The sequence below is a fragment of the Dama dama genome, chromosome 31 (assembly GCF_033118175.1).
Source record: "Dama dama isolate Ldn47 chromosome 31, ASM3311817v1, whole genome shotgun sequence".
NCBI lineage: Eukaryota > Metazoa > Chordata > Mammalia > Artiodactyla > Cervidae > Dama > Dama dama.
Window position 1 is genome coordinate 46,182,854 of NC_083711.1, and position 25,592 is coordinate 46,208,445.

Genomic DNA, 25,592 nt, shown 5'->3' on the forward strand with positions numbered 1-25,592 from the left:
ATCCAATACTAAATATGTGTTTTCCTACTTGAAAACAACACAAAACTATGTAGATTAGAGTTCAATTTTGTTTGCATTCATAACTACCCTATTATTTTAATGACAAGATTTCAGTACTCAATAAATTCTTTAAGATATTTCTATATCTTATTAAAAGAGACAGGGAGTTTCAATCAAATGTTCATCAAATGTTTATTATAAAATAAACAAAACAGAACTTAAAATGGGAAATTCCCCAGATGTCCAGTGCTTAGGACCACACACCATCACTGCTGATGGCCTGGGTTTGATCCCTGGTCTGGAAACTAAGGTACTACAAGCTGCATGGCACAGCCAAATAAATTAAAATGAAAAACTTTACATGCTTGTATATTCCTCATTGTGGTTTTTAGAGTAGATTTATCAAACATGTATTAAGCACTGAAATACAGGTTTCCCAGGAGACACAGTGGTAAAAGAATATGCCTGTCAATGCAGGAGACACAGCAGATGTGATTTGGATCTCTGGGTCAGGAAGATCCCTTGGAGGAGGAAATGGCAAACTGCTCCAGTATTCTTGCCTGGAAAGTTCCATGGACAGAGGAGTCGGGCGAGTCCACGGGGTCACAAAGAGTTGGATATTACTGAGCGAATGAGCACAGAAGTACTAAAATAGTGCAGAACCTCTAAAAACACTTGAGATGGGGTCTTTGACAGTAATACATTCTTATAGCCTGGAGACTCATATCACATTTAATTTCACATAGTGGGCATTTTTGTGTTTGAGTGAACAGAGGGAAACCCCAGGAATATTGCCAGCCATCATGTAAAGTTTTATTCTACTTTATTTGGTCCCTGATGATCCTGCTTCATATGGATTCAATTCTCATGTGACACAGAGAAATAAACCGAAGAGGAAAGTAATGAAGAACCACGTGAAGGGAGTTAAAACATTGAAGGGCAGGCCAAACCATACGAGATGCTCTTAACTCAGTGTGCTTCTATAAGGAGATAAAAGTAAGTTATTTCTACTGTCTATAATGCCTTCTAAGGCCCTTTTTAGTTGTGTCTGTTTGTTGCTGGATAACTGAAAAGCTTCACTAATTCAGGAAGCTAAGAGTTCAGACTGAATGACTAAGTTGGGATGGGTGTGGGGAGAAGAGAAGTTGCAGAATAGGAAGGAAATGGTCTCAATCTTCCTAAAATTAAAAAAAAAAACGAAGTTTGTAAGCTAAAGAAGTCAGTAGTATATAACATTTATTTAAATGTGTTGTTAACCTCAAAGGGTTTTAAATGTATATTATCGAAGTTCAAATAATGTCAATAGCATGATATCGTAGTTCCCAATGTGTTCGTGGCACAGACATGAAAATGAGCAAAAATCTGGATATTTTCTGTCTTAAAAGTCCTTGAAAGTTGGCTTTTCTCACATTGCATATTATTTAAGTATGATAAGTGATACATTTCCAGATCCATGTCCGCCCTTCTCTCAACACTGAAATTCCACACACATTCCTATTGATTCCACTCAGGCCCACATCTTCAAAATTATCAGCATCTGTGATCTGTAAAACTCTAGTTGTTGATTCCTCCCTGTTGCTAATATTTCCTTCCTTTCCAAACACAACTGTCACTTTTTTTGGTGAGCATTCACATGGGACACAAATATCTCATGTTATTTTTATCCATTCAGAGAGCTCAATTAACATAATTCTTCTCAAATTTTCTTGTATTTCCAGTCATTTTCCTTCAACGTCCATGAACATCCTGCTAAACCATCGGCCACAGCCAATGAACCGGTATATAATTACACACCTGCCCCTTTCTCTTTCCAAATAGAGTGAACAACCAGGTGTGAGGCTCAAAGTTCTGCCCACTAAAAGGTTTTCCCATCACCAATGTCCTTCAGGAATGTCACAGAGCGGAGCTGTAGGGCAGCAGATGTCCCCTTTCTGATGGTGCCTGCATACCATGCAGACTCATCTGGGTCTGCAGGCTCCAGCCTTCTCTTCTCTGTTAACTAATTACAGAGAACTCCCCATAGGACCACAGGTCCACGCTGTGAGAGAGACACCATTGTAGCAGGAGCAGACACCAACAGAATTTAGACCACTTCTTCAGGTAACTTATTTGTGCCTTCAGGACCTGTTCCTGCTTGATCAAGTGTCTACTAGTTTCATCTGATAAAAGAATGCTGCTGTGTACACACAACTTTATGGTTTGTGGGTCAGACAGCCTTCAGTTTAACAAGGGCAGCTCTGGTATCATGGCAAATTTTGACCATGGTTAAACATACACTTTCTACTGAGGCTCACTAGCAGAGAGTGAACAACAAACAATGGTTGTTTCCCTAAGGCAGAGGAGTTATCCACAGAAGATGGAAGCGTTGTGCTCAAAATTCTAAGGGCCTGCATCTATTTCCACCTCTGGAGGCCTCTTAAAAGCTCCAGGCATCTGCCACTGCTGATTCAAGCTCCACTGGACCTGTTGAATATGGTCTAAGCCTGCAGTCTGCAACCTTTCTGGCACCAGGGACTGATTTCATGGAAGACCATTTTTCCATGGACAGGGGGTGGGGAGGATGGTTTCGGGATGATTCAAGAGCATTACGTTTACTATGCACTTTGTTTCTAATCTAATGTTGCTTCTGATCTGACAGAAGGTAATGGTCCAGGGCCCAGAAGTTGGGAACCCTTAGCCTAAGGGACTGAAGAGCTTACACAAAAGGCTAGACATGTCTCTTGTTCTGAGCCCCAGTCAAAATTATCAGCCTTTCCCGTCATTCAGTAAACGGGCTGTAGTAACACATCCAAATAACAATAGTATTGCCTCCAAAATTTACAGAGGCATATCATCTGCTGTTCCTCTCTTTCAGTTTCAGGAAGGGCCAGAAGTAACATCCTTCACTTGGAAGAATCATCTCAACATGTGCTACATCACTGGACACCTAGACATTTCACTAAAGTAGAAGGCCCCCAGATTTTTGTGAGATTTGTTTTCTATGTCTCTTGCAAATGTCTTACCAATGTAAATACTTCTTGCTTACTATAACCAATCAGCATAATGTCATCAGTGTAACAGATTGGTGTGTTACATTACAATATTTACAATCATATATCTGATAAAAAAAACTTTCACTGGGAATACATCAAGCACTCCCAAAACTCATAATAAAAAGACAAATAACCCAATTAAAAATTGGGCAAACTATCTGAACAAACACTTCACCAAAAAAGATAGATGTCAAAGAATGATACACAAAAGAGAGGCACGATATTATGAAGTCACTAGGGAAGAGCAAAGAAAGCACAATGAGGTATTAAAAATTAAAATGATCATAAATGAAAAGACTACCCACACTGGAAGCAGTGATACAGGCCTTTGTGCTCACAGACAGGCAACCAAATAAGTTAGGAGACAATTACACAAAATAGAAGAGGGCAGTAAATTTTATCCAAGTGCTGGTTGTGCTGAAGCTACCTGTGAACTTTACATTCCCCACTCCACCGTCCTGGGTACTTTTCACAGGAACCCCTCTCTCCTATGTTACTTATCTCCTCTATTTTGGCTTTCACCAGCAAAAATGTAAGGAAGCAGGATAAGTGATTAATCAATCTATCAAAATGATCTGTTTTTTGCTCTCCTCCTATCTAACCAGGAAGTCCAAAGTGGAAGTTAAGCAGTTTTTTCTTTTCAGATATCACACCAAAATGTCACAAACAAGTAAAGTAAGCTTTATTTTTCTGAATGAATATTCATGGACAACTGTCTCTGTTACTGCAAAAATCTGAATTTGTTATTACCATGTTCAAAATCCTTCAACAGTTTTCCTCTAAGATGTGGTAAAGAACAAGTCTGGCCTCCAGACCCTGTGCTATCCACATATGCTCACTCCCCTGACTCCATCTCACTCCTGCCGCCTCTCTGTTTGGAAGCTGTATTTACTATTTTGTGTTCTTCCAATGATCCAGCTCTCTGATGGTATAGAATTGGAATGAGAGTTCCAGCTACACAGAAAGGTCAACTTTCTTGCAAATGGACAAATTAAAACATTGACCTCATTCAAATCATATGTGATTAGCTCAGACAAGATCATACTGAGCAAAGTTCTCAGAGTACCAAAATTTAGAGATATGCTGGAGTTTGCACAAACATGTCAAATACATCATCTGTGTTTGAAAGTATGGCATAAAGTACAATTTTAATAGTTAGAACTGGAACTGTCTACAATGACTACTGCTTATAATTTCAGAGTCTGTAATGCCCTATGGAACAATATGGATTTCTCATACACGCACAAGTCCTCAATGCCCAGAAGCACAGCTTAGCTTTGTCCGGATGGAATTCCATGGACACTATCAGGGGAATTTCAGTTCTCCACTCCTTTCTCTTCTGGCAAAAGCACATAGTCCTACAAGTGGTTAATTCTTGTGTTAAAAAAATTTTAATAAACAGCATTTTCCTAAGCCTGGATAATAAAGCCGCCAAAATGAACCAGTGTATAAAATATTGCTCTATGTGTTATTGTCATTCCAGTGCGCCTGTATTATTTCTACCTCAGAAAACCAAATGCTGAGAGGATCTTGACAATTTCTTAACAGATACTGGTAAGAGAATGATTTCTATAATATTCATTATTTTTCAAGGAAAGTTAAAATGCCGTTAAACATAATAATTTTGATTTGGTTTATAAAATGTCAAAACAGGCAGTTGAAAATGGAAAACAATAAGTAAATAATCTGTATGTTTTATTGTTAAAAGTAAAATCTGGATGTGCAAAATAGCTCTAAGACTATTTTATACTCTTAAATGATGTGTCTGATTAGATTGATTACAATGACTCCACAGGATATGTTGTGGTGAACTAAAACATTAATCAAATTAAAAGTGCATTTAGGGATATAGGTCATAATGTTTTTAGTGTAAGAAATATGTATTGTATATACATTTATTTCTTTATCCATCTACGTCCTGTCCTCTTTTCCTGCTTCTTGTTTTTTTTTAAATTTTATTTATTCACTTATTTTTGGCTGCACTCAATCTTCACCGCATGCACAGGCTTTCTTTAGTTGTGGAGAGCAGGGGCTACTCTCTATTCACGGTGCATGGGCTTGTCATTGCAGCGGCCTCTCTTGTCGCGGAGCATGGGCTTGAACCCGTGTCCCCTGCTTGGGGGGGTGTATTCTTAACCCCTGGAACACCAGGGAAGTCCTTCCTGCTTCTTGTTTCCTTTCCACCCAAATTTGCCTTTCTACTTCTTTATCCTCTTTCCTCTCAATTCCCACCTCTCTTTCTTTTGACAACTTTCATGACATTGTTCTTCAAGAAAGAACATCCACACCTGTTCTCCACATCTTTATTTCATTTTCCTCAACACTGTATCACTTGCTTTCATTCAATTCTCATTATCCTACGGCCCCTGCTCTATCACAAAATGGAAACTGCTCTCACTAAAGCCACTAGAAGTCTCTCTTTTTTAAATTTTATTTTCTAGTTGAAGGACAATTGCTTTACAGAATTGTGTTGGTTTCTGCCAAACATCAACATGAATCAGCCATAGGTATTCATATGTCCCCTCCCCCTTGAAGCTCCATCCCACGTCCCTCCTCATCACACCCCTCTAGGTGGTCACAGCGCCCCAGTTTGAGTTCCCTGGGCCACACAGCACATTCCCATTGGCTATTTCACACAGGGGAACATAAGTTTCATCCTCACACTCAGGAATCTCTGTTCACTCCTTATCCTACTAGAACATTCATTTTGCCTTAGGCACTGTACTTTCCTTCGTTCTTGCATATTTTCCTCTCTTTAAGTTTTCAGTCTGAGTTTTCCAACTTCCTCCTGTTTCTCTGATCACTCTGCTCGGTAGCCTTTTGTGGCCCTTTCCTTTTTTTTCCTTTTGTGTGAGCCACACTCCTGGTTTCAAGACAAAATGACTAAACTGAAAGGAAACTGGCTCTAACAAATAAATGCTAGGGAAGCTGGAGAAATCCGCTGGAGAAACAGGCAGGGACACAAAGCAAGAAGTTAAGCAGTCCACAGCTGAAATCACCTCTCAGTGCTAGCTCAATAAGGGCTGCTACCATGGCTGCTGAACTTGAGTGCTACAGCTCACAATGAAAATGCCGCTGCTGTGGGCGCAGGATGCATTTTCTGGGGGCCTGGTATTGCTCCCTTGGTTGACTTTGAACCACAAATCGCTTCCGTTCATATTTGACATCTCTCCCCCCTCTACATATTTCACATCTAGTGTAGATGAACTTTAGTGGTTAACCATAGATCTACTTCCTTCTCTTTAGGAAAAGTCAGTTTCTGGAACTTTTGGCTTCAAGAGTAAACAACTTTTGTCTGCCACCGAGACATTTGTAATAGAAAAGTCAATCAGATCTAGCAAATGGTGTATATACATTTCAATCGCTTTAATATAACTTCCTCACCTCTATTTTCATGCTTTCTTATTTTAACATTATGAATACCATCCACTGGGTTACTCATATATGCTATATTTCAGTAACTTCAATGACTTCAAAGTCTTTATTTCTGTTAAGTCCTTATTGAATGATACCACTAAGTTTATGTGATCTGGATGTTCAGAGATTGCTCCTTGCAAAAATGGGCCACTGCATCTGAGTTCTCATTCTCAATTTTTGATTACTCTTCCCAGTTACCAAGTGACAATCTCTTTTACTAACTATCCTTCATATCTATTATGCTATCAAGTCCTAATGACTTAAATCTAATTAATTTTGATCTCTTCATCTTCCTCAAAACTCCCAATATCATAGCACACAATGACTTAAGAATGTCAAATGCATTTTAATCACTGAAGGACATTTACAAAACGCATAGTACCTGTATTCATGACCTGCTGAATCAATTTCTATGATAATACCTCAGAATTTATTTTAGTACCAAAACTCCCCCAGAAAATTCTGATGTGTAATCTGGTTTGGGAATCATGGATAAGAGTCATAGATTCTCACAACTGGTCGTTCACCCTGCAATCTATTTTCTACAACCAAATATTTAGTTTCAAAAATAACTGATGATGCCAATCCCTGTTTCAAAGTTTTCAACGAATGCCTATCCTTAAAGAATAAAGTTCAAGATCTTTCACATGGCACTGAATTACTTTTATAATCCAGGCCCCTCTGACAACTTACTTTTGACACTATATTCATCTTGAAAACACAGGATACTTTTCTCATAAATAGCTCATGTTCAGAATGTCTTTCTTTTCTTCTACATCAATTCATGACTGTTTACATTTTAAAATAAAATGATTGCATTTTGCCAAAATAGCAACTGCTACAAATACTTTTTATTTTAGTAAGAGTAAATAAGGGGCATTCATTCTAGTGCATGGTTCTGTTACTCTCAATGAATTTTCTTTTAAAAATTCTTGTGACATGTTCTTTTTCCATTTATTGCATTGTATTTCAGAGGTCATCTATCAAGGGTATGGAAACAAAAAATGCAACAAAGCTGACAGAGTTCATTCTCACAGGTCTTACACATCAACCAGAGTGGCAGATCCCCCTGTTCCTTCTGTTCTTGATGATATACCTCATCACCATTGTGGGAAACCTTGGTCTAATCGCTCTCATCTGCAATGACCCTCACCTTCACATCCCCATGTACTTATTCCTTGGGAATCTGGCCTTTGTGGATACTTGGTTATCCTCCACAGTGACCCCCAAAATGCTGCTCAACTTCTTTGCCATGAGCAAAATGATCTCTCTTTCTGAATGTAAGATACAATTTTTTTCCTTTGCAATTTGCATAACCACAGAATGTTTTCTGCTGGCAACAATGGCATTCGATCGCTATGTGGCCATATGCAAACCACTACTTTATCCAGTGATCATGACCAACAGACTATGTATCTTGCTGTTAGTTTTGTCATTTTTAGGTGGCCTCTTCCATGCCATAATTCATAATGCTTTTTTACTCAGATTAACCTTCTGCAATTCCATCATAGTACGTCACTTTTATTGTGACATTATACCATTGTTTAAGATTTCCTGTACTGACCCTTCCATTAATTTCCTTATGGTATTCATTTTTGCTGGATCAATACAGGCATTCACCATTTCCATTGTTCTTGTCTCTTATACACTTGTTCTCTTTACGATCTTAAAAAAGAAGTCTCTACAAGGAATAAGGAAGGCCTTCTCCACCTGTGGAGCCCACCTCCTGTCTGTCTCTTTATACTATGGGCCTCTTCTCTTCATGTATGTGCTCCCTGGATCTGCACAAGAAAATGATCAGAATATGATGGACTCTCTGTTTTACACTGTCATAATTCCTTTCTTAAATCCAATAATTTACAGCCTGAGAAATAAGAAAGTCATAGACTCACTGACAAAAATGTTAAAGAGAAATGTTTAGATAACATATTAATAAGTATTCTCTTTTCATTAAAACAGTATAAAACTATACAATTAGATGTGTCTATGTGTTGACTATTATTTAAAAGTTTTTGCATTTGCAGTTGTACTATTCTTTTATTGACTTATTCCCAGCTGGCTCAGTGGTAAAGAATCTGCCTGCCAATGCAGGAGACACAGGAGATGCGGGTTCAATCCCTGGGTCAGGAAGATCCCCTGGAGGAGTAAATAGCAACCCACTTCAGTATTCTTGATTGGAATATCCCATGGACAGAGGAGCCTGGTGGGCTACAGTCCATGGAGTAGCAAGAAGTCAGACACGACTGACCAACTAAGCATCAGTTCAGTTCAGTCGCTCAGTCATGTCTGACTCTTTGCGACCCCATGAACCGCAGCACGCCAGGCCTCCCTGTCCATCACCAACTCCCGGAGTCCACCCAAACCCATGTCCCTTGAGTCCGTGATGCCATCCAACCATCTCATCCTCTGTCGTCCCCTTCTCCTCCTGCCCTCAATCTTTCCCAGCATCAGGGTCTTCTCAAATGAGTCAGCTCTTCACATCAGGTGGCCAAAGTATTGGCGTTTCAGCTTCAGCATCAGTCCTTCCAATGAACACCCAGGACTGATCTCCTTTGGGTGGACTGGTTGGATTTCCTTGCAGTCCAAGAGACTCTCAAGAGTCTTCTCCAATACCACAGTTCAAAAGCATCAATTCTTCAGTGCTCAGCTTTCTTTATAGTCCAACTCTCACATCCATACATGACCACTGGAAAAACCATAGCATTGACTAAGCATACAAGATGTTAGTATCTAATAAGTTTCTTTAAACAACTTCATATTTTAATTATTTATATCATACCTAAAAAATTAGAGCAGAAAACAAGAATGAAAAAATTTTACAGGCTTATATGTTGTTCAATGTGGCTCTATAAATACATTCAGTTTTAAAACAGTGCAGGCCCTGTAAACAGGACTTGATTATGATATCTTTGCTATTTCTACAGCCATGTAGCATGGAAACTCTTATCAAATTTAACTCCGTATGGAGGCAGGTTTGTGTTTTGAGTGAATAGAGGTAATTCCCAGGAATTTTGCTAGCAGTCAAAAGGCCTATTATTCCACATTATCTGAGGTATGGTAAATTTCACTTCTTGTGGGGATAAACTCCATACCACACAGAGAAATAAAGAGAAATGAGGAAGCAATGAGGGAAAAATGGTATGGGAGTTAAGACAATGAAGACAGAGCTACACTGTTAAGAGATCCTCTTACCTTAATATTTCTTAGAGAAAGGGAAAGAAGTGAGTTGCCTCTTAACTGTATATGATTCTTCTATATGTCCTTTCTAGGTGTGTCTGTATGTTATAGATCAACCTGAGAAACTTCACTAATTCAGAAAGTTAACAGATTAGACTGATAATTTAAATTAGAGAGACATAGAGAATAAGAGAGAAATGGCAGAACAGGAGAAAAATAGTCAAAAACTTCTTGCAAACAAAATCCAAGAATGAACAGCTTCACTAGGAAGTTTTACCAAACATACAAAGAACTTATTTCAAAAGATGGAAAGTGAGAAACATTACCAAATTTATTCTGTTAAGGTTTACCACCATTACCTTGACACCAAAACCAAAGACATTATAAAAAAAAATAATATTACAGTGCATTAACTTTGAAGGATGTAGATGCAAATCAAATTCAACACTACCCAAAACTATCATACACCATAATGAAGCTGGATTCATTCCAGGGTCAAGGATGATTCAACATATGCAAATCAGTAAACACCATATCAACAAAAAGAAAGAAAAAAAAACACATGATCATCTCAGTATTTTAGAAAAAAACATTTGATAAAATTCAACATCCATTCATGAATTAACTATCACCAAAGTAGATATAGAGGGAACATATCTCAATATACAAAAAGCCATTTACAACAAACCCACAGCCAATATGATACTCAATGGTGAAGAGCTGAAATTTAGGAAAGAAACAAAGATGCTCACTCTCACCATTTCTATTCAATATCATATTGGAAGTCTTAGTCACAGAAACCAGACAAGAAAAAGAAATGAAAGGTACTCAAACTGTAAAGGGAAATGTGAGACTGTCACTATTTGCAGATGAGATAACTTTTCAACACTCTATATAGAGAAGTACCAAGACTTCATCCAAAACCTACTAGAACTAGTAAATTAATTCAGCAAGGTATCAGGATACAAGATTAATATACAGAAATCAGTTGCATTTCTTTACACTAATGATGAAATATCAGAAAAAGAAAATAGAAAACAATTCCATTTAAAACTACATCAAAAAATAAATTAGAATAAACTTAACCAAGCAAGTGAAAGACCTATATACAAAACTTTAAAATGCTGATAAATAAAACTGAAAATGACTTAAAGAATTGGAAAGATATCTCATGCTCTTGGATTGGAAGAATTAATTATGCTAAAGTGGCCATAGTACACAAAGCAATCAGTGCATTTAATGCAATCCCTATCAAAATATCCAGGATACTTTTCACAGATAGAACAAATAACCTAAAATTTATATGGAACAATGAGACCCCAGATTGCCAAATTTGTCTTGGGGAAAAATAATAACAAAGCTTGATATATATTTGTGCTCATCTCACACGCTAGTAAAGTAATGCTCAAAATTCTCCAAGCCAGGCTTCAGCAATACATGAACCATGAACTTCCAGATGTTCAAGCTGGTTTTAGAAAAGGCAGAGGAACCAGAGATCAAATTGCCAACATCTGCTGGATCATCGAAAAAGCAAGAGAGTTCCAGAAAACATCTACTTCTGCATTATTGACTATACCAAAGTCTTTGACTGTGTGGATCACAACAAACTGTGGGAAATTCTTAAAGAGATGGGGACACCAGATCATCTTACCTGCCTCCTGAGAAATCTGTATGCAGATCAAGAAGCAACAGTTAGAACTGGACATGAAACAACGGACTGGTTCAAAATTGGGAAAGGAGTACGTCAAGGCTGTATATTGTCACCGTGCTTATTTAACTTATATGCAGAGTACATCATGAGAAATGCTGGGCTGGATGAAACACAAACTGGAATCAAGACTGCTGGGAGAAATATCAGTAACCCCAAATATGCAGATGACACCACCCTTATGGCAGAAAGTGAAGAACTAAAGAGCCTCTTGATGAAAGTGAATGAGCAGAGTGAAAAAGTTGGCTTAAAATTCAACTTTCAAAAAGTCAAGATCATGGCATCTAGCCCCATGACTTCATGGAAAATAGAGGGGGAAAAAATGGAAACAGTGACAGACTTTATATTTTTGGGGGCCTCCAAAATCACTGCAGATGGTGACTGGAGCCATGAAATTAAAAGACACTTGCTTCTTGGAGGAAAAGTTATGACAAACCTAGACAGCATATAAAAGAGCAGAGAATGCTGACAAAGGTCTGCCTCGTCATATCTATGATTTTTCCAGTAGTTATATATGTGGATGTGAGAGCTGGACCATCAAGAAAGTTGAGCACTGAAGAACTGATGCCTTTGAATTGTGGTGTTGAAGAAGACTCTTGAGAGTCCCTTGGACTTCAAGGAGATCCAACAAGTCTGTCCTAAAGGAAATCATTCCTGAATATTCATTGGAAGGACTGATGATGAAGCTGAAACTCCAATACTTTGGCCACCTGATGTGAAGAACTGACTCACTGGAAAGGACTCTGATGCTGGGAAAGATTGAAGGCAGGAGGAGTAAGGGACGACACAGTATGAGATGGTTGGATGTCATCACTGACTTGATGGACATGAGTTTGAGCAAGCTCTGGGAGCTGGTGATGGACAGGGAAGCCTGCTCTGCTGTAGTCCAAGGGGTCACAAAGTGTCAGACACGACTGAGTGACTGAACTGAACTGAAATTTACTATACAGACCTTTGTCGGCAATGTAATCTCTCTGCTTTCAATACACTGTCTAGGTTTGTCATAGCTTTTCTTCTAAGGAGCAAGCATCTTCTAATTTCATGGCTCAAATCACCATCTGCAGTGATTTGGGAGCCCAAGAAAATGAAGTCTGTTACTGTTTCCATTTTTTCCCCATCTATTTGCCTTGAAGTTATGGTTCCTCCCGTGGAGAGTATTTATCTGCAACAGATCTGAGGGCTTTGTTCCAAACCTAAGGTTTAGCACTTATCTTGACCTGCCAAAGGCTCCAAAGAGCATCCCTATCTTCGACTACCACTTCAGGGACCTGTTTCTGCTGGATCATATGGTCCAAGTGGCACCACAGCTTGGACAGAAGGCTAGATCTTTTGCAAATCTTTCGCCTGTTCTGAGCCATGCCCAAATCAAGCAGTTTTTCTGGTCCCTTCCTAAAGTGGTTTTCTTAATGTACTCGGTAAGGATAACGTTCTTTTTAAAATGAATAATAGCCTACTAAGGGTTCTGTCTCCTTTCTGGTTGCAGGATGGGCTAGATGCAACAATGTATCTATGTCTATGAAGGTATAATTTCACATGACTCACACAACTGAATCTCAAGAATTTCACTAAATTAAGTGGACCCTGGAACTTTTTAGATTTATTTCTCATCTTCTAGCAGGCAAATGTCTACCAAAAAGTCTAAAGAAGTTGTTATTTCTTGCTCCCTAGGTCCAGTTAGCATCATGGATAAGTGGGATATCTTGTAGAAGGAAAAGAAATAAAAATCCCTAGAGAAAAAATTTGTAAATCATGTATGTGATAAAAGCCTTGTATACTAGATATATGAAAATTTCTCAAAACCTAATAATAAGAAAACATATAGCTCCATTAAAAAGGACAAAAAGTTTAAACAGACAGGTCACTAAACTAAATGTATATATGTCAAATAACACAAAAACACGCTCCATACCATTGTTCTTGGGGATGTATAACTGAAGATCACAATGAGATACCATGACCCACCTATTAAAATAACTAAAATTGGAAAGACTAATCATATTGGAAGTAGCGATACAGACTTTTGTATGCATAATTAGGCAACAAAAAGATTTTCAAGATAATCACATGAAATTGAAGAGGGCAGTGTGTTTAAGTCAGGTGTGGGTTAGATTGAGTCTACCAATGCACACTGTACTGCTTACTCCATCCTCTCACACTGCTGAGTTCTCACAGTGACTTCTCCTTTATCTATGATTTTTTTCACCTCTTTTTAAAGTTTCACTGGCACAATTCTAAGAAATACTATAATCGATTAATGAAACTACCAAAATATATGCTTCTTTTTTTCCTCTAGCTGCCAATCAAGTCCCAAGTCAAGGTCAAACATTTTTCTGCTCTTCAGATATCAAACAATATTACTATTTTCATATTATGTCCTTTTGACACAAATAGTGTTATTTTTCTAAATGAATTCTGTATGCCAAGTACTCGGTTAACAATTAGAGGCAAATCTGAACATGTGACCACCCTGTTCAAAATCCCTCAATAGTTTTCCTTTGAGATAAAGATAAAAGTGCCCAGCTTAGTCTCCCATGCTAGGATTCCAACCATGCTGGCCTGCCATGTCCATTCTGGCTCCTCTTTGCTTCCCTCTTTTGCATGTCAGCTCCATCTGCCTTTTTTTCCCATTTCCCCCCCCCCCACCCCCAACTTCACTAATGATCTAGTTCTCTGATAAGCCAAGCCTGCCAATGACGGAAAACCCTGAGGATGCTAAATGTCTAGAGGCATCACCTTGGTAGAAATGAAGACCCTCAGGATGCAGCCCTGACCTATTGAAACAGAATATGCATTTTCAGAAAATCACCAGGAGATTCACAGGGATTAAAGTTGGAAAAGCCCTGATGGAGGCCACCTCCACTGTGATCCTTTTGTTTTTTCTTTGCTCCTTCCCCTGACCTATGTCCAGTAAAATTTTTCTCCAGAAATTTCACAGTAGAGTGGGGAGTTATCTGTAGATCTGGAATGTGAGCTATAGTTTTCATGAGGAGGACAACTTTCTCGCAGTTGGCTTCTGTAGGGAGTTTAGAATTTTGTCCTTATTGAATTCATGTATAATCAGCTCAGAAAAGACCATACTAATCAAAGCACTCAGAGCATCAAAATCTGTGGATGAATGGAAGGTTGCCTAAACATGCAAGAAGTGTCACCTGTTGTGGCAGGTAGTGACATAAAATACAATTTCAGTTGTTCAAACTAGAATTGTCTACAACAACTTGATGTTTATGATTTTAGAATCTGTAATGCCCTGTGGAACAACCTGGACTTTTCCTACAGGTTCAAATCTATAATGCCCAGAGGAACAACTTAGTTTTGTCCTAAAGGGAATCAATGCATGATATTAGGAAATTTTAGTGCTTCACTCCTTCCTCTTCTGTTTAAAAAGAACACTTTCATATAATTGGTTGACTCTTCTGTTCAAAGCTAATTTACACAAACAAAATTTTCCTGACCTTGGGAAATGAATGTGCAAGGAATCGTCACCTGTGTCATTATCATTCCAGAGAAGCTGCATTATTTTCTACTTAAAAAGCCTACCTCTTTGAAAGGATCTCCACAATTTCCTACAAGATATGGGTAAAAGAGAAATAACTTCTGTAAGGCACATTATTCTTAGGTAAAACAGTGAGAATACTGTAAAATCTATAATTTTAGATTGCTTTACTAGATGCCAAAAAGGCAGGTGAAAAAATTAATAATTAATGAAATACCTATATATCACATTTTTGTGGCTAAATCTAGGATAAGCAGAATAACTGTAAGTGAATTGTCCCTCAATGACAATTCATTATCTTTTTAACATAACTATAAAGACTTCATAAGTTTTGGTGAACTAGAATCTTAAAGAATTTAAACTGGCTTTAAATATAGGTCACACGTTTCCTACATAAGAAATTTTTCTGGGTATTCTGATTAAAAGCTTCATTCTTCATAATTAATCACAGTTGCTGACTAAACTTTTAAGGTAAGTCACTTACATATTAATTTCTCTATTCTCTCACCTACTTCTGAGAATACTTTTATTCAGTATTTTAATATACATTGTAAGAAATATGCATAAAATGTTCCCCTGTTGCTCCTTCCAAGTTTATACTTAATAAAGACCCACACGCATGTTGAATTTGAGCATTTTCAATTATCCCTTAATTTGGAATTGCAAGGAAGGGAGCCTATTCCAAATTAAATACATTTGACAACTAGAATTACTGGCATTGGTTATTTATATCACTTGAATTAGGCTCCAGTCTTTGGCTCAGTTTTATTTGACTAGAAAAACGGGTGGAGAAGAAAGTGCTCTCAAATAAACGCAGCAGGATTTCTAGAGAAAACCAGCTCTAATCACTCTAATAAAACATATACATCAACTTGTAACTAATTATGGAAAGAACTTTCCAGCAATGCTAATATATTTAAAAACAGTCAAAGTTTCTAAGGTAAAATTTAAAATTAAACTCTCTGTGTCACACACAAATTCCCTAGGAAGATAATCTTTGAATTTTGAAGAAAAGAAAATAGAAAGATTCCCAGTGTTGACAACATTTAATGAAAACCAGGGTTAAGACAAATATTTACCTGCAAAATTTCCCCATATTTCCCTCTTGGTGTTTATCTGATACTACCCATCTTCATTGTCTTGTCTTTCTAACAGATTTCTATCCGTGTCTCTGTTATGCTTTTTGTAATTCTCCACTTGTTTTCTTAATAACTCACCCAATTGCTCCTTTCTACTTCCACACTCTTTCTCTTCTAGGTGCCTTCCTCTCTTCAGAAAGTGTGACAGACAGTGAAAGTGTTGGTCCCTCAGTCCTCTATGACTCTTTGCAATCCCGTGGACTGTAGACCGCCAGGCTCCTCTGTCCGTGGAATTTACCAGCAAGACTACTGGAGTGGGTTGCCATTCCCTTCTCCAGGGGATCTTCCCAACCCAGGGATTGAACCCGGGTTAACTGCACCGCAAGCAGATTCTTTACCACCTGAGCCACCAGGGAAGGTCGAGAAAATATGTATCTAAACATTTTAGAAAATATGTATTTAAATACTCTACAGAAAAAAAAATCCTTTTGTCTATAGGAAGTAGAAAAATTCTAATTGCTATCCATTTTTTTTCTTGGTGTACTCAAAAACATTCTCCTCATGTTATGTGTGATATTTCCCATTCATTTCTCACTCTTCTATGGCCTTAACTCTATCATAAATTGGAAACTCTCTCACTAAAGACACTATGACTCTCACTTCCCACATTCAATGATCTCTGTTCACCTCTTGTTCTACGAGAGCATTCATTTTGCCAATCAGTGTTGCACTTCATTATGTCCTTGTGCCTTTTTTCTCTTATGTTTACAACACTCAACTCTTGAGTTTTTCCTTCTGCTTCTCTGATTACTCTGCTCAGTAGATCTTTTAGGTCTCTCCCTTATCCCATGGACGGAGGAGCCTGGTGGGCTGCAGTCCATGGGGTTGTGAAGAGTCGGACACGACTGAGCGACTTCACTTTCACTTTTCACGTTCATGCATTGGAGAAGGAAATGGCAGCCCATTGCAGTGTTCTTGCCTGGAGAATCCCAGGGATGGTGGAGCCTGGTGGGCTGCCGTCTATGGGGTCGCACAGAATCGGACACAACTGAAGCGACTTAGCAGCAGCAGCAGCAGCTTATCTCTCTTTGGCTAAAGCCAGGGCACTTGTTTGTAACAGAAAATTAGTTAGCTGAATGGAAATTGACCATTACATAGAAATTCCAGGGAGATTGGAGGGATCTGCTGATAAATGGGCAGGAACAGAAGAAACAATACAGTGAGACAGCAGCCCAAATCAAATCTCCACACTTGCTCAGTAGGAGCTCCTATTGCAGCTCCTGAATTGTAGAAGCCACAGCTCACACTGACGATGCAGCTGGTGCAGATGCAAGAAGCAGTTCCAAGGGTCTTGATATGGCTGGCTTGGCTGACTTTGGAACCCTAATTCGTGTTTTCCTGTCCCTTTCCTCCATGCTCGGTGTTACAAATCCAATGTTACTACGTTTGACTATTCAAACCTAGATAAAATCCCCTTACTCTAGTTGCAAGGGGATGGAAAAATGAGTTTCTGGCTCCTTTGACTTCTAGAGTAAGTGGTAGCCTTTGCCAGGTACCAAGACTCATGTAGTAGAAATGAGGATCATTTTCAGCTATCTAAAATGACATGTATTTATTTCAAAACTTCTGTAATAAAATTTGCTGAAGTTTTCTTTCTATACCCTCCTCTTTTTTCCTTATGCACATTTTCTAATAGTTAGGTCATTCAAAAGTATGCTTTCAGTTACCCAAATACTCCAAAGTCATTGTTTATATTAAGTGCTAACAAACTCATACTACTAAGCTATCCCACCTAGATATTCAGAAAATGCTTTCTCTACAAAGTGACCCAAACATCTGAATTCTCAAATTCAATTTGTGATGACCATCTGTCCAACTCTGTCTCCTGTCTCCTTCACTGACCACCTCCTTCACATCTAAGTTACTGAGTCTTAGTGACTCTACATTCTGATTTATTTCTATCTTTTTTTTCCTCCTTATCACGAGTGATCCCATGGACTATAGCCCACCAGGCTCCTCTGTGGGATTACCCAAGCAAGAATACTGGAGAGGGTATGCTAGTACTAAATACATTTAAGGGCACTCTGATAAGTGTATGACTTGGTTTCAGTTACTTTCTCCCAACATTCTTTTCATAAAGCTTACATCTACTTGGGCTTCCCTAGTGGCTCAGATAGTAAAGAATCCGCCTGCAATGTGAGAGACCTAGGTTTGGTCCCTGAGTTGGGAAGGTCCCCTGGACGTGGGCATGGCAACCCACTCCAGGATTCTTACCTGGAGAATCCCCATGAAGAAGCCTGGGGGGATACAGTCCATGGGGTCATTTACATCTACTTACACCTTACACTTTCTGATTTCATTTCAGGGAGCATGGATACTAAAAATGCAACACTGCTCTCAATGTTTGTTCTCACCGGACTTCCCTATCACCTGGAGTGGCAAATCCCCCTATTCCTGTTGTTCTTGGTGATATACCTCATCACCACTATGGGAAACCTTGGACTAATTTATCTCATCTATAATGACCCTCACCTTCACATCCCCATGTACTTATTCCTTGGGAGTTTAGCCTTCGTGGATTCTTGGATATCATCCACAGTGACCCCCAAGATGCTAGTCAATTTTTTTGCCAGGAGAAAAATGATATCTCTCTCTGAATGCATGTTACAATTTCTTTCCTTTGCATTTGGTGGAACCACGGAATGCTTCTTGCTTGCAACAATGGCATATGATCGCTATGTGGCCATATGCAAACCATTACTGTATCCAGGGATTATGACCAACAGACTATGCATCCAGCTGTTAGTCTCATCATTTGTAGCAGGACTTATTCATTCTATGATTCATGTAGGTGCTTTATTCAGGTTAACCTTCTGTAAGTCTAACATAATACATCACTTTTACTGTGACATCATGCCATTGTTTAAGATTTCTTGTACCGACCCTTCAATTAATGTCCTAATGGTGTTTATTTCCTCTGGGTCAATACAGGTGCTTAGCATTATGACTGTTCTTGTCTCTTATGCACTTGTTCTATATACGGTTTTGAAAAAGAAGTCTGGACAAGGCATAAGAAAGGCCTTCTCCACCTGTGGAGCCCACCTCCTGTCTGTCTCTTTATACTACGGGCCTCTTCTCTTCATGTATGTGCGCCCTGGATCCACACAGGCAGATGATCAAGATATGATGGACTCTCTATTTTACACTGTCATAATTCCCTTGTTAAATCCAATCATCTACAGCCTGAGAAATAAGAAAGTCATAGATTCACTGACAAAAGTATTAAAGAGAAATGCTTAGATCTCATACTATTATCAGTTCTTTTTTTTACTGATATAGTCACAAAACAGTGCAGATTACATGTGGTTCAGATTGGGTTAGGGTTCAAGGTTTTTTGCAGTTATAATTACTCTAGTGTTTTGACCTAAGTTGTTAGTACTAACATACTCCTTAAAATATTCATGTATACTGTTAAAAAAATGCAAGGAATTCTCAACAATTTTCATGTCACATTAGAATAAATGAAGCAGGAAACAAAATATTTTACATACTTGTATATTCTATAATGTAGATTTACAAAATGATTAGGCACGGAAGTAGTAATGTTCCTCTAATAGGATTAGACTCTGTTGTCTTTGATAGTAATATAGCTGCACAGCCTGGAGATTAACTGCATGCAAATCCACAATGGAGGCAATGTTTGTGTTTGAATGAAATGATGTAAATCACAAGAATTCTGCTGCAGACTAAAAGGTCTTTCATTCCACTTTATTTGGGACATGGTGAGTTCCCCCATCATCATGGGGATTCAACAGTCATACTCTAGAGAAAAATAAAAAGAAATGGGAAAAGCAATGAAGAAAAAATGAGAAGCAAGTTAAGACAGTGAAGGGAGAGTCAACTTTTAAGAGGATGCTCTTAGCCCAGTCATTGTCCATGAGCAACAAGAAGAGGGAATTGGCTCTCACTGTCTATGATGTCACTTCCCAGTTGTGCCTGTATTTTGTAGGATAATCTGAAAACCTTCGCTAATTAGACAGTTAGATGAGACTGAAGAATTTAATTGGGACGGGCTTAAAGAAAAAGAAAAGTGGCAGAATAAGAAGGAAATGGTCAATCTTGCTAGATTTTTTTAAGAGAAACTTAAATGACAGGAGTAGTCAGAAGGTTCTTAAGAAGGAGAAGCATGTCCTCCAGCAGGATACATTGTTCTTATATAATCATTGGTACAGAGTATAAGGAAAAACATATCCTTGAGTCAATGAGTTGTTTTGTTATGTAATCATTAGCTCTGGGCTTAAAGAAAAAAATATTTGTCCTCTTCTCCTTCTCGAGAGCCATAGACCCTTTTCCTCTCCTCGGGGACCTTGGACTTCTTATCAACCTACCTAAGAATTGACTTTCTCAATACTCTATATTATGAAGATGCTTTGCTTTTCTTAATCTGGAGATTTAAAAGGATTCATAGCTCCTCTTTCTTTATATACATGTATATTCATACATTTTTCACCATTTTATAATACTTTATACTATTCAGAAGATTGCTTACAAAATTGACCAGCAATGCATTCAAAGAAACAAAAGCGTTAATACAAACAAAAACGTTGAAAAGCGTTAATAGGTAAAATCAAAGAAACACAAATTAAAACTAGTATTATATTTCTAAAGTCTGGTTTAACAGTATGGAAGAGTCTTATTGAGTGTAGTACACTCAATACACATCACTGTACACATTGATGTGTACACATCAATAATCCCTGTGCTAGATTGTTTTAATTCTTTAAAAAAGGTTTTCAAAATCTGTTGGCTTGGAAATACCTAGGAATATTATTAAAACACAGATTGCCAGGCTCCACCAATAGAGTTTTTGATTTATTAATGTTAATGCTGTTGGTTTATAAACATGTTTACTGAAGCTCTGTTTTGGATTGAATTTTGAGTTTCCTTAAAATTCATATGCTGAAGTCCCAAGGTGGCACTATTTGGAGTGGGGTCCTTGGGAGGTAATTAGGGTTAGACTATGGAATCATAAGGGTGGAATATTTGTGATATTCATGACAGGATTAGTGTGCTTATAAAAAGAGAAAGAGATATATAGTGTGCCTTGCTCTTGCTCTCTTCTACTCTCTCTCTCTCTCCATCCCCTCGTCTGACCTTTCTCCATGAGTGCTCACCCATGGAAGGCCATGTGAGCCCAGCGAGAAGGTAGTGGTCTATGAGTTAAAAAGTGGCTTCTGGTCAGGTACTGTATCTCTGGCACCTTGCTTTTGAATTTTTCATCCTTCAGCACTGTAAAAAAAATAATGGTTTGTGTTTAAGTCACCCAGTGTATGATATTTTGTTACAGCAGCTAAACAGAATAGGATAACCATTGTTTTTAAATAATCAGTGAAGCAAAATTGTTATAATATCTAAATATTTAGAGACCAGTCAAAGAGAAGTGTCTATATTCCCTACCTCTACTTCTTCGTAAATATTCTAAAAGCTTTCACCTTCTGTATTATACTCTACTTTTTCTCCTGTTTTGTACAGGTAGATGCAGACATCAACATAACATTTCTTTCAAAGGATGAAGAATTGTTGACCTTTTTCTACACTCTCCTTGGGAACAATGATTGAAAGTGATAATAAACAATCAAAACTTCATTGCATAATTTCAATAAAGTTAATTAACGGGAATAAAATCTGTCCATGAGAAAAACACTAATTGCCAACTTTTGTACCACTTTTGTACCATCATTTTCAAAGAGAATTTCATATATAAGATGTTCCACTTGCTATAATGATGTGATGTTTATCCCCTCTGTGGAAGTACCCTCTATTTTAGACTTATCTGATAGCAATAAGAGATAATCTTCTCATATTTCCTTTATTTTTCTAGAAAAATAAAGAGATTCACAGGGTTTACAGTGAGTGTTAACAAGACTTCAAAAATGTTTAAAATCTAAGATTGAACCAAAAAACAAACACTTAACTATACAATGCTTACACAAAATCAACCTTAAATATAAAGACCCCAAGAGGTTCCAAATAAGTTAAAAGTAAAAGGACAGGAAAACATCATGAAATTACCCAGGAGAAAAAAAAAAAAGTGATTTTGTTGATAGCAACTAAACTGAGATACTGACAGTATAGAATATCCTGCCCAACAGAAGCAGAAAACAGTATTTTATTTTTATTTTTATTTTTTTGTCATACATTGATATGAATCAGCCATAGATTTACACGTATTCCCCATCCCGATCCCCCCTCCCACCTCCCTCTCCACCCGATTCCTCTGGGTCTTCCCAGTGCACCAGGCCCGAGCACTCATCTCATGCATCCCACCTGGGCTGGTGATCTGTTTCACCATAGATAGTATACATGCTGTTCTTTTGAAATATCCCATCCTCACATTCTCCCACAGAGTTCAAAAGTCTGTTCTGTACTTCTGTGTCTCTTTTTCTGTTTTGCATATAGGGTTATCATTACCATCTTGCTAAATTCCATATATATGTGTTAGTATGCTGTAATGTTCTTTATCTTTCTGGCTTACTTCACTCTGTATAAGGGGCTCCAGCTTCATCCATCTCATTAGGACTGGTTCAAATGAATTCTTTTTAATGGCTGAGTAATATTCCATGGTGTATATGTACCACAGCTTCCTTATCCATTCATCTGCTGATGGGCATCTAGGTTGCTTCCATGTCCTGGCTATTATAAACAGTGCTGCGATGAACATTGGGGTGCACGTGTCTCTTTCAGATCTGGTTTCCTCAGTGTGTATGCCCAGAAGTGGGATTGCTGGGTCATATGGCAGTTCTATTTCCAGTTTTTTAAGAAATCTCCATACTGTTCTCCATAGCGGCTGTACTAGTTTGCATTCCCACCAACAGTGTAACAGGGTTCCCTTTTCTCCACACCCTCTCCAGCATTTATTGCTTATAGACTTTTGGATAGCAGCCATCCTGACTGGCGTGTAATGGTACCTCATTGTGGTTTTGATTTGCATTTCTCTAATAATGAGTGATGTTGAGCATCTTTTCATGTGTTTGTTAGCCATCTGTATGTCTTCTTTGGAGAAATGTCTGTTTAGTTCTTTGGCCCATTTTTTGATTGGGTCATTTATTTTTCTGGAATTGAGCTGCAGGAGTTGCTTATATATTTTTGAGATTAATCCTTTGTCTGTTTCTTCATTTGCTATTATTTTCTCCCAATCTGAGGGCTGTCTTTTCACCTGACTTATAGTTTCCTTTGTAGTGCAAAAGCTTTTAAGTTTCATTAGGTCCCATTTGTTTAGTTTTGCTTTTATTTCCAATATTCTGGGAGGTGGGTCATAGAGGATCTTGCTGTGATTTATGTTGGAGAGTGTTTTGCCTATGTTCTCCTCTAGGAGTTTTATAGTTTCTGGTCTTACATTTAGATCTTTAATCCATTTTGAGTTTATTTTTGTGTATGGTGTTAGAAAGTGTTCTAGTCTCATTCTTTTACAAGTGGTTGACCAGTTATCCCAGCACCACTTGTTAAAGAGGTTGTCTTTTTTCCATTGTATATCCTTACATATGATATATATATATACAACAGAGAAAACAGTATTTTAAAGCACATAAACATAGCTATAAATGTATGATAAGTTATTGAGTTGTATATGTTGCTTATATGTGCTTTCATGTTTGTCTGAAATATACCAATCCACTCAACTCTCTTTGAGGAATAAATGAAACCTGAGATATTTTTAAAGCATGCAAGGACATTTTTTGTTATGCCAATTCCTTTTTAAGAAAAAATTGCAAATTCATTCTCCTAACTGAATAAAGAATTACTGACAAAAGCCAAATGATTTGTACCTCCCCAAATAATTTGCTTTTTATTAGAGACCAATACTTTGGCCACCTCATGTGAAGAGTTGACTCATTAGAAAAGACCCTGATGCTGGGATGAAGTGGGGGCAGGAGGAGAAGGGGACGACAGAGGATGAGATGGCTGGATGGCATCACTGACTCGATGGGCATGAGTTTGAGTAAATTCCGGGAGTTGGTGATGGACAGGGAGGTCTGGCTTGCTGTGATTCATGGGGTCACAAAGAGTCAGACACGACTGAGTGACTGAACTGAACTGAACTGAATGTTTTAAAACAAGAGAGTAAAGTTCTTATACTCTTGTGTTTCTTTCTTCTCCCTTCTTTTCTCTCCCCTCCGTTTCACCTCTTTGTGTTTTTTTCTTTTTCTCCATAGCAAATTGCTACAAAACTAACAAATTATATTATATAAACTTATTGACAACTAGCATTATATATATAAAATGAATTATATTTTTTCAATTTGACAGGTTCACATAACATTTGGAAAGCAATATAGGGCAGATGCTATTTTCTCTCTCAGGGCAAGTGAATGAGCAGACTCAAGACAACATGAGTAGGGAAGCAGATACCCTCTATGTTCCAATGTCTAGTAATCAGCTTTTGGGGAGTAGGAAACTACAGCTGCAGTAGCAGTTGACAGTGGTGTTAGCAGGAATTTTTTTAAATTTATTTATTTTTTAATTGAAGGATAATTGTTTTACAGAATGTTGTTTTCTGTCAAACCTCAACACGAATCAGCCACAGGTAGACATATATCCCCTCCCTTTTGAACCTCACTCCCATCTCCTTCCCCATCCCCCCACCAGGCTGATACAGAGCGCCTGTTTGAGTTTCCTGAGACATACAGCAAATTTCCACTGGCTATCTCTATGCAGAATCTAGAAAAATGGTACTGAAGAATTTATTTGCAGGGCAGCAGTGGAGAAACAGACATAGAGAACAGACTTATGGACATGGGGAGAGGGGAGGAGAGGGTGAGGTGTATGGAGACAGTAACATGGAAACTTACATCACCATATGTAAAATAGATAGGAATTTTTTGAGCTCTTGATGCAGCAAAGAGTTGTGACCTTGAAAATAAAGCCTCATGATTTTTTAAAGCACCTAATTCCTTGCATTTTTCTTGACATTCTTGTAGTGGTTCATGGGTAGAGGTTTATGTTTCTTCCATCAAAGTGTGACAGAGGAGAAAAGCGAAACCTCTTATGCTGTCGTGAGCAATGTAAATTGGTATATCTGCTATGGAAAACAGTAGGGAGATTCCTTAAAAAACTAAAAATAGAGCTATCATATGATCCAGCAATCCCATTCCTGGGTATATGTCTGAAAAAAAGGAAAACACTAATTTAAAAAGATACATGCACTGCAAAGTTCATGGCAGCACTATTTCCCATAGCCAAACATAGAAACAACCCAAATGTTCAACAACAGGTAGTGGGCTTAAGAAGATGTGGTATACAGGAACAATGAAATCTTACTCATCCAATAAATGAATGAAATACTGCCATTTACAGCAACACGGATAGACCTAGAGATTATTATACTGTAGTCAGACAGAGAAAAACAAATATCATATGGTATCACTTATATATAGAATCTAAAACTTGATAAAAATAAGTCTATATATAAAATACAAAGGACTCTGATGCTGGGAAAGATTGAAGGCAGGAGGAGTAAGGGACGACACAGTATGAGATGGTTGGATGGCATCACTGACTTGATGGACATGAGTTTGAGCAAGCTCTCGGAGTTGGTGATGAACAGGGAAGCCTGCTCTGCTGTAGTCCAAGGGGTCAGAAAGTGTCAGACACGACTGAGTGACTGAACTGAACTGAAATTTACTATA

General features: G+C 38.0%; 2 protein-coding genes across 2 annotated transcripts; both read left to right on the top strand.

The window, feature by feature from the left end:
* Nucleotides 1-7,419: 7,419 nt before the first annotated feature.
* Nucleotides 7,420-8,370, top strand: LOC133050086 (olfactory receptor 5H2-like). The gene has a single exon (XM_061134210.1). It carries the CDS (start codon nt 7,441-7,443, stop codon nt 8,368-8,370), a length of 930 nt encoding a protein of 309 aa, XP_060990193.1. The 5' UTR covers nt 7,420-7,440.
* Nucleotides 8,371-18,276: 9,906 nt separating this feature from the next.
* LOC133050072 (olfactory receptor 5H2-like) lies at nt 18,277-19,206 on the top strand. Its single transcript, XM_061134192.1, has one exon. It carries the CDS (start codon nt 18,277-18,279, stop codon nt 19,204-19,206), a length of 930 nt encoding a protein of 309 aa, XP_060990175.1.
* Nucleotides 19,207-25,592: the final 6,386 nt, after the last annotated feature.